Below are 8,882 nucleotides of genomic sequence, written 5' to 3'. Positions count from 1 at the left end.
CTTTCAGACATGACTGTATATGATTTGAAATAACTTTATTCTTATTTAGTTACAGTAGTATATTATATGATTAGGCCATATTCATATCAAATATGTGAAATACATTAATCACGACAACTTTATAACATGAAGTAAACTACACAGAGCTCATACTTTTTCAAAAATTAATGCTGATCACATTCCCTTACATGATATCACATAAATAATCTTATATCTAATAAAGCACTACAATGGCTGAATAAAATTAAAGTAATAACAACGTCTTAGTAGACTTTAACCTGCCAGGCCAGAAAATAAATGCTTACCTAAAATGTTTACCTGTGCCAATTTACCTGATGTCCCAATATATCCCTAACTCAAATAATAAATATACCAGGCAGAAAAAGTTTTGATAAACAATTGAAGACTGAATGTGTGAATCTCTTAACAAGATTCTTAAAAAAAAAAAAAAAGAAAAAAAAAAACCTTCTTAAATAGTATGTGTAGATAATAATTTCACTGTAGAGCAAGACCAACTCATGAAAAGCTATGGTGCATTACACAGTAGTCTGATCATGTGAAACTTTCACAGTATGATAAGCATGACATTTCCGTGGATTTAGTGCACACTATAACTCATACAGGGCTTAACAAAAGGCTTTAAATGTAGACATTATGGCGTTAATGTAAATTTTGTTTTACATAATCAGTGATTTCTGTGTGATAAAACACAATTACAAAAGTCCTTTCATGAGTAACACAGTGTATCCGCTAATGTTTTATAAACTGTTCGTGAAGAAACTATGACGTTGATGTAATACAGCAGGCGAGGTACATCTGTGTTACATTTAACTTTTTGGCGGTATTTTTTTTTTTTTTTTTTTTTAATTACGTAACCTTCCCGCCTCAGAGACTCGCCTCGCTTTCCCTTTAAATCACCTCAAAAAGCAGAAGTGTAAACAGCGCGCGCGGGAGCCGTTAAACTGTAGCGCGCTTCCGATGAAAGTCGTGCAGTGATTGGCTCAGGAGCCTGTCCGACAGAAGAAGCGCGCTCTGCAAGTGTTTGAAATTGATTGGCTGAAAGTCTCTCGACAAATCCGTGCACAGAAAGAGACGGGAGTTGTGTGATTGGCTTACTGCGCGTGCCGGCCACGGTTTCCGCGTGTGTTATTGGTGGTTTCTCTTGTTTTCGGCGCGCGGCCTTTAATATTCTCGCCTCTGATTGGCTGGCTCCGCTCAGGCGCGATTTCTGACGCGGGAAAAAGTGTAAGAGGGTCGGCTAACAGAGCAAGTACTACCGTGAGTTTAGCGGAAAGTACCTAGTTTTACCGACTCGGGCGGAGAGAAACTATTGTCTGTTATGCGTGTTTTTTTTTAATGAATATTTTATTGCAGAAACGACCCGTAGAGTTTACTCTATACTTCAGATAAACTGTTCAGACTGGGCTGAATATCGGATTGGAAGGGTTTTCTAGCACTGGATACTTTTATATGACACTTACTTTGATATCCGCAAGGGTATCACAGAATATCTTATATATATAGGGCGTTTAGAAATTTTTAAATATATATTTCCCCTCCACGATGACAGACGTCAAGCATCCTCAAGTGATTTTTTGCAACGATTCTCCTAAAAGAGTGCTGGTTTCCGTAATCAAGACAACTCCAATCAAGCCGAAAGCTATGGACTCGGTGATGCCTACTAGTCCCGGTTTTAGTGATTTTATGGTTTATCCGTGGCGATGGGGAGAAAACGCACACAATGTAACCCTGAGTCCCGGGTCAGGTAATGGAGCCGCTTCTCCCCCGAGGAACAGTGCTGCTACAGACCCAGACATCGCGTCCTGCACAGATCACCTCAAGGTAACGGGCTGGTTTCGTCGAAATGTCAAAATAATCAGTAATTAGTTTTAGTAATGTCTTCCTCGTGAATACTGTAAACGACAGCGGAATCCCCGCATTGTCGGGGTTCAGTCTGTAGTGTGCTGGTTATACTGTAAAGACAAAGGAGTAGCTGGGTTGTGTGGAGGAGACACTGGTTTTATTTGCAAGTGTAGTAACTGTCTGAAACAAACCGGGCTTCTTTTGAGTTCGGCAGCGTGAGCAGTTTGGTTTGATTTGGTGTATTGGGATGAAACCCACACGCCCCCCGAAAAGTTGTAAAACGCCCGCGTTTAGTTGGGAACGTGATGGATTTTAAACTCCGCATCCGGCCGAGGCAGCTGGCCTTCGCGGTGACGTCACTTCTGCGCGCCAAAACCCCCCCAGTTAGTAAAGACAGGCCAATGCACAACAACAGCTTTTCTGTCAAGCGTCATATAAAAGCAGGGGTGTCCAGTCTTATTCTGAAAGGGCCGGTGTGGGTGCAGGTTTTCATTCCAACGCAGCAGGAGATGCACCTGATTCCACCTGTTTAATCAGTTGATCTTGGCTTTCAATAGACTCAGGTGTGGATTCTGCTTGGTTGGAATGAAAACCTGCATCCACACTGGCCCTTTCCGGATAAGATTGGACACCCCTGATCTAAAGGTTTTTTTTTTCTCCTGTTTTTATCAAAACATGATATGATATGAATAAATCCACTGTTTTGTGGCTAATGTACAACAGGTGGACATGACATAGCTACTACATATGCTTTCCTTCTTGTTTATTTACAAATGATTCTTATACCTTTTGACTGCTACTTATAGGGGTGTCGTTTGTAATTACAACAGCTTTGCAATGACACATTATTTTAGTTTAGGTTATTGGTTAGAATTACTAATTTAGTTTAATATAGTAAAGGTACCTTTTCAGGTCACTGATGCTTATGTTTCGTCTCGTTTTAGGATGGGATCCGCCGTGGCCGCCCGCGAGCCGAGACCGTCCGCGAGCTCATCAGCGAGGGCGAGAACTCCACTAGCCGTATCCGCTGCAACGTCTGCAACCGTGTTTTCCCCCGCGAGAAATCGCTGCAGGCACACAAACGTACACACACAGGTAAGCTGCGCTCCACAGAGCTGCATTGACATCTGCAGACAGAGCAGCAAATAAACCCTCCGTTCTCATCCTTGTCTCAGGTGAGAGGCCGTACCTGTGTGATTATCCAGACTGTGGGAAGGCCTTCGTCCAGAGCGGCCAGCTGAAAACCCACCAGCGACTCCACACCGGGGAAAAGCCCTTTGTTTGCTCAGAGAAAGGTGATGAGAAACAGCAAGAAAATAAACTACAAGGGAGAAGAATTTCACTTAGTGCAACAAACGTGGAGACTTGTGTTGTGTTTAAAGTCCAGCATTCATTACTTAGTACTTATTACTGATTATTTACGTATAGTTCTTACTATAGAGCAGTGGTTCTCAAACTTTTTCAGCATGAGGCCCCTCTTGTGTAGGGTGCATCCCTTTGTGGTCCCCTAGAGTCATCAAATTTTCACAATTTAGGTTTTTTCACGCTAGGCTCTTCTGTATTAACTTCCTCTATCTAAAAACATATCCATTTTAAATAGTCTTGGGTTTTAGTGGCATATTTTAATTTATTAATATTTCTCATTTTTATGTACATCATAGTTCAAAGGTTGCCAACCCCGACTTACATACAGGTAAAATATATATTCTTTTAAATAACGCTCTAAAATTTTTGTGCAGCCCCCCTGGCGCCATCTGGTGGCTCACCAATTTGAGAACCACTGCTATAGAATATAGGTAATAGCCATTGTATTACTGACGTTTAAAAGTAGGGTTTGTTTCCAATTATTTACATTTGTTTAGATTGCATGTAGACATTTGTAATATTCAGAAAAAAAATTTTTGTTTGTTTGTTTTCTGCCTTCCTTAGGCTGTGGTAGCCGTTTCACTCACGCTAACCGACACTGCCCTAAGCACCCATATGCCAGGCTGAGGAGAGAGGAGCCCAGTGGTGAGCCTGGAAAATCACAAGGCGCTGACAACAAGGCTGTGGCTGAGTGGTTAACAAAGTAAGATTTTATAAGAAATGTTAGGTTTGTTTGTATGCCATAACATTAGAATGTAAGAACAGAAAAGAAAGAATAAATCCAGAAGGTTCCTGCTTTATTGGGTATACCTACCTTGAAGCTACACTCATTGATCAGTTTTATATGTTAAATTTTCCATGTAGGTCACTTTGTAGGTTTACATTTACTGACTAAAGCCCATTTGTGTAAATCACAGTTTGCTGTCCATCAGTGGAGAAGGAGTGCCGTAGACAGCATCTCTACTGCCATAGACAGCATCTCTACTCTACTGTCAGTGCCACTTCTGTGGTGAAAATAACCCACCTGTCAAATAACATGTGGTCCTATACGCGTAGCGAAATTGAACTTCAGTCAGTTATTGTAGCCGTCTATGGTAGGTGTACCTAATAAAGTGACAACTTGGTGCAAGTTTAAGTAAGTAAATTCAACAGCAGAGAAAATAAAATGGCGTTTGAATAATAAAAACATTGCACGGAAGACAAAATACTCTATTGAGCTGAAGTTTTTTTTCACAGGTACTGGCAGACACGTGAGCAGCGAACCCCGGTGCCAAGTAAAGGAAAAACCCTGAACAAGGCAACAGAGGAGGATCAGGAGCAGCAGGACCCCATGGACTTCCTTCCCTCTGACGAAGGTGAAGAGGAAGATCCGGATGAGGGGAAGAGCAGCGGCGGAGGAGGAGGAGGAGGAGCCGCTCGGCGACGCCTCCAGGAGCAGAGAGAGCGGCTTCACGGAGCGCTGGCTCTTATTGAACTAGCCAACAACCTGTCTCCATAAACTAAACCCTGGGGTTGCATATTGGTGGATAAATTCTAGCTTACGTCCAAACATGACAAGTGAAACGTCTAAATTTTTGCATTTAAATTTAGGATTTTGGTCAGTAATTGACATAGCAACGCAACTTTTCCACATATGCAACCCTAGGATTTATGGCCTGTGGCGGCCGACAAGCTCAAAAGCACCTTATTTTTGCTTTCAGTTTTAACCTTAGGCTGCTACTATGGTAGATTTGTTTATATGAAGAATGTTTTACTTTTTTTCCAGCTTATCAAAGACAGAAACGATCGTTTTTGCGTTTTGTTTTGGATTTTTGTCATGCACTTTTTTGTTTTTTCCGCGTTAACGAGTTTTTCTCTTTCAGTTGCGTGTGGACTTGAGCATGTTTTATTCATGTACATAGATGGACTGGAGTGTGTGTGGTTGTGATTTGGAGTGCATTAAGATGCTGCACTTGTCATTTGGCGTGGGAATAAGCAGATCAGTCAGGAGAAACCAGAATGGGCTTTGTGTGAGAGGTTAAGGCTGTGCTCTCTGATCAGCTTCACCCAAGTTCACACAGTAGAGCAATTTGTTACACATATTCAGTCAACTGTTTTGTCATATGTATGTTATTCTACGCCTGAGGTTTAGACTATGCGGTAACATTAACTAACACAAGCTTGGTGAAACTCTAGAAAGCTCCATATACTTTCCAACATGCAAGAATATATTAGCTTATAGCAGACAATGTTTTATGGTCACATAAAAAGGTCATATTAAAGGAAATTCACATTATTTAGTGTTACTTCTAAATAAAGCAGTTAGGCAGTGGGATCCTTGTTAATGGTTATGTCAGCTTTCAAAAGCATGACTGGAGAAAGATTTTCCACTTACAATCAACAGACAGCACTTGTTTTGGCAACAAGAAGAGTTTTGAGGGTTTTTTTTTGTTGTTGTTGCTGAGTTTCTTTTTTTCTACTGATGATGATGGCATATTTACAGTTCAACACTACATTAGGTTGGGTTTTTTTTTTCCCCCCTCTCCAAAACCTTTGCCATCATATGACGTTTGTTTTCGTTATAGCTCTATGAAAATTCCAAATACCTCCTGTAACGCGGATAAAAAATACGATGGTCAGTACAGTGACGTTTGGTTGAATTACATGAACTCCGAAGCCTAAATCTGGTGAAAATATACAAAACTGGAAAATAGCTATTACTTTCGATCATCTAAAATGAAAACAGATTTTATAATGTACACCTAATTTTTGTATTGTGTTCTTATATGTGTGTATATAAATGAATAATATATTCCACCAAGTGATTTGGAAACATGCACGAGTTCTAAGTTAAATTCTCAGAAACATCCTTTGTGATTTTTGTGTGTGTGTGTGTGTGTGTGTGTGTGTGTGCGTGCGCGTGTGACAACAGAATGTAAATCAAGTTGTTCGGTCTGTAACATGGAAAAAGTGTGATGTTTGAAAAAGGACATTGTAACTGTACAAAGCAGGCATTTTCTTGGATTGTCCTGGGTAGTACTGCTGGTTTTCAATAAACACCATAAATGACTGGCAATAACCTAATAATCTATTGCTTCTTACATTCTGCACATGGCAATGTTGAAAAACATGTTCTTTAGCATTTTTCTTAAGTAATAGAAAAAGTTCACCACACTTGAACATTAATTTGTCCATTTTATAGTGTCACAACACGGAAATAAAATGGGACTTCAGTAGGATTAAGTCTGCACAAATTAGAACGTAATATTTAAGCGTGTGAAGAATCTTTTATAGGTTGCAAAATAATTTTCAAAGAAAAAAAGTGTGTTTCAATTTGTCGTGAAACTTCTAAATTAGTTCTGGTGCCAGCAGTTCCCAACAGAAGCCCCATGATCAGTATAAAAATCCTAAAAAATAAAAATAAATCAGTTCTGGAAAAGTATCAATAAATGTTTATCAAAAAATCCCAAACTTTGAACATCCTCTGGAGTGCCATTAAATCCATTATTACAATTGGAAACAATATATTCACGACCTGGCACAACCATGACCACATAAGGAAGGTATTTGAGAAGAAATTAAGACGCCATGGAGCAGAGTTCCACAGCTCAAATGGTAGAAGCTATACACAGGACAACCATAGCCCAGATACGCTGCAAAGCTAGGCTTTATGGAAAAGTAGCAAGAAGAAATGCGTTTTTGAAAGCCACATGAAACCCGTAAATGTTGGTAAAAGGTTGTTTTTTGTTTAATTAACCTTAAGCACCTTCAAATGTTAGACAAAAAAAAAAAAAAAAAATAAAAAAAATGAATATGGTGGTATAGGGTGAATATTTATGCAAGGCACTGTGTGGCTTGGAAATTTTAAGGTGAGAATCTGTGCCATGTGAACAATAAGAAAAGGGCACTGCTACAAATATTCAAGTAGTTAGATTATTAAAAATTATATATTTAAATATGGCCTCTTTATGCTTAGTATTTACTATATTGTCATTATTTTTACAGGGGGGGGAAAAACAGTAAAATGACTACATATAAAAGGAATTGTAGTGAGTAGAGCCACAATCAGGAGTGTCAGAATTTTACTGTATACTACTATGGCTCTGCTTCATTCATTGAAGTCTCTTTAACTTCTTAAAACTAGTAGCTAGAGCTTCGGTGGTCAGTTTAACACTAACTGCAAAAGAAAGAACCCCCCCCCAGTTTCTTTTTTCCTACCATTTTCTTCTGGATGATTCAAGTTGGGTGTGACTATATGGTAGAGGTGATATCAAGTCTATGAAATATCAGTCAGAATTAGCCATTTGTATAGTCAGCTTCACCCCAACCACAGGAAATAAAGTGACTTCCTCTTTGTGCCTGAGAGTGAACAAAACTGCATCTACAGTGAGGGAAAAAAGTATTTGATCCCCTGCTGATTTTGTACGTTTGCCCACTGACAAAGAAATGATCAGTATCATTTTAATGGTAGGTTTATTTGAACAGTGAGAGACAGAATAACAACAAGAAAATCCAGAAAAACGCATGTCAAAAATGTTATAAATTGATTTGCATTTTAATGAGGGAAATAAGTATTTGACCTCCTCTGCAAAACCCTTGTTGGCAATCACAGAGGTCAGACGTTTCTTGTAGTTGGCCACCAGGTTTGTACACATCTCATGAGGGATTTTGTCCCACTCCTCTTTGCAGATCTTCTCCAAGTCATTAAGGTTTCGAGGCTGACGTTCGGCAACTCGAACCTTCAGCTCCCTCCACAGATTTTCTATGGGATTTAGGTCTGGAGACTGCCTAGGCCACTCCAGGACCTTAATGTGCTTCTTCTTGAGCCACTCCTTTGTTGTCTTGGCCGTGTGTTTTGGGTCATCTTCATGCTAGAATATCCATCCACGACCCATTTTCAATGCCCTGGCTGAGGGAAGGAGGTTCTCACCCAAGATTTGACGGTACATGGCCCTGTCCATCGTCCCTTTGATGCGGTGAAGTTCTCCTGTCTCCTTAGCAGAAAAACACCCCAAAGCATAATGTTTCCAACTCCATGTTTGACGGTGGGGATGGTGTTCTTGGGGTCATAGGCAGCATTCCTCCTGCTCCAAACACGGCGAGTTGAGTTGATGCCAAAGAACTCCATTTTGGTCTCATCTGACCACAACACTTTCACCCAGTTGTCCTCTGAATCATTCAGATGTTCATTGGCAAACTTCAGACGGGCATGTATACATGTTTTTTTGAGCAGGGGGACCTTGCGGGTGCTGCAGGATTTCAGTCCTTCACGACGTAGTGGGTTACCAATTGTTTTCTTGGTGACTATGGTCCCAGCTGCCTTGAGATCATTGACAAGATCCTCCCGTGTAGTTCTGGGCTGATTCCTCACTGTTCTCATCATCATTGCAACTCCACGAGGTGAGATCTTGCATGGAGCCCCAGGCTGAGGGAGATTGACAGTTCTTTTGTGTTTCTTCCATTTGCGAATAATCGCACCAACTGTTGTCACCTTCTCACCAAGCTGCTTGGCAATGGTCTTGTAGCCCATTCCAGACTTGTGTAGGTCTACAATCTTGTCCCTGACATCCTTGGAGAGCTCTTTGGTCTTGGCCATGGTGGAGAGTTTGGAATCTGATTGATTGCTTCTGTGGACAGGTGTCTTTTATACAGGTAACAAGCTGAGATTAGGAGCA

The 8,882-nt window shown here is 40.4% G+C and overlaps 1 protein-coding gene across 1 annotated transcript; it reads left to right on the top strand.

Moving 5' to 3' along the window:
* Positions 1–1,021: 1,021 nt before the first annotated feature.
* Positions 1,022–6,074, top strand: znf367 (zinc finger protein 367). Its single transcript, XM_017469009.3, has 5 exons — positions 1,022–1,842; positions 2,808–2,958; positions 3,039–3,158; positions 3,793–3,931; positions 4,465–6,074. The coding sequence occupies exons 1-5, from the start codon at positions 1,564–1,566 to the stop codon at positions 4,724–4,726; spliced, it is 951 nt and encodes a 316-aa protein (XP_017324498.1). The 5' UTR covers positions 1,022–1,563; the 3' UTR covers positions 4,727–6,074.
* The last annotated feature ends 2,808 nt before the right edge of the window (positions 6,075–8,882 follow it).

The sequence above is a fragment of the Ictalurus punctatus genome, chromosome 5, assembly GCF_001660625.3.
Source record: "Ictalurus punctatus breed USDA103 chromosome 5, Coco_2.0, whole genome shotgun sequence".
Taxonomy (NCBI): domain Eukaryota; kingdom Metazoa; phylum Chordata; class Actinopteri; order Siluriformes; family Ictaluridae; genus Ictalurus; species Ictalurus punctatus.
This window is presented reverse-complemented; position numbering and strand designations above follow the sequence as displayed.

Bases quoted from the DNA above. Each gene is read 5' to 3' on its own strand.
- znf367 (XM_017469009.3), top strand. From the start codon at position 1,564: ATGACAGACGTCAAGCATCCTCAAGTGATTTTTTGCAACGATTCTCCT. The intron at 1,843-2,807 runs GTAACGGGCTGG...GTCTCGTTTTAG, and splicing joins CCTGCACAGATCACCTCAAG to GATGGGATCCGCCGTGGCCG. The intron at 3,159-3,792 runs GTGATGAGAAAC...TGCCTTCCTTAG, and splicing joins CTTTGTTTGCTCAGAGAAAG to GCTGTGGTAGCCGTTTCACT.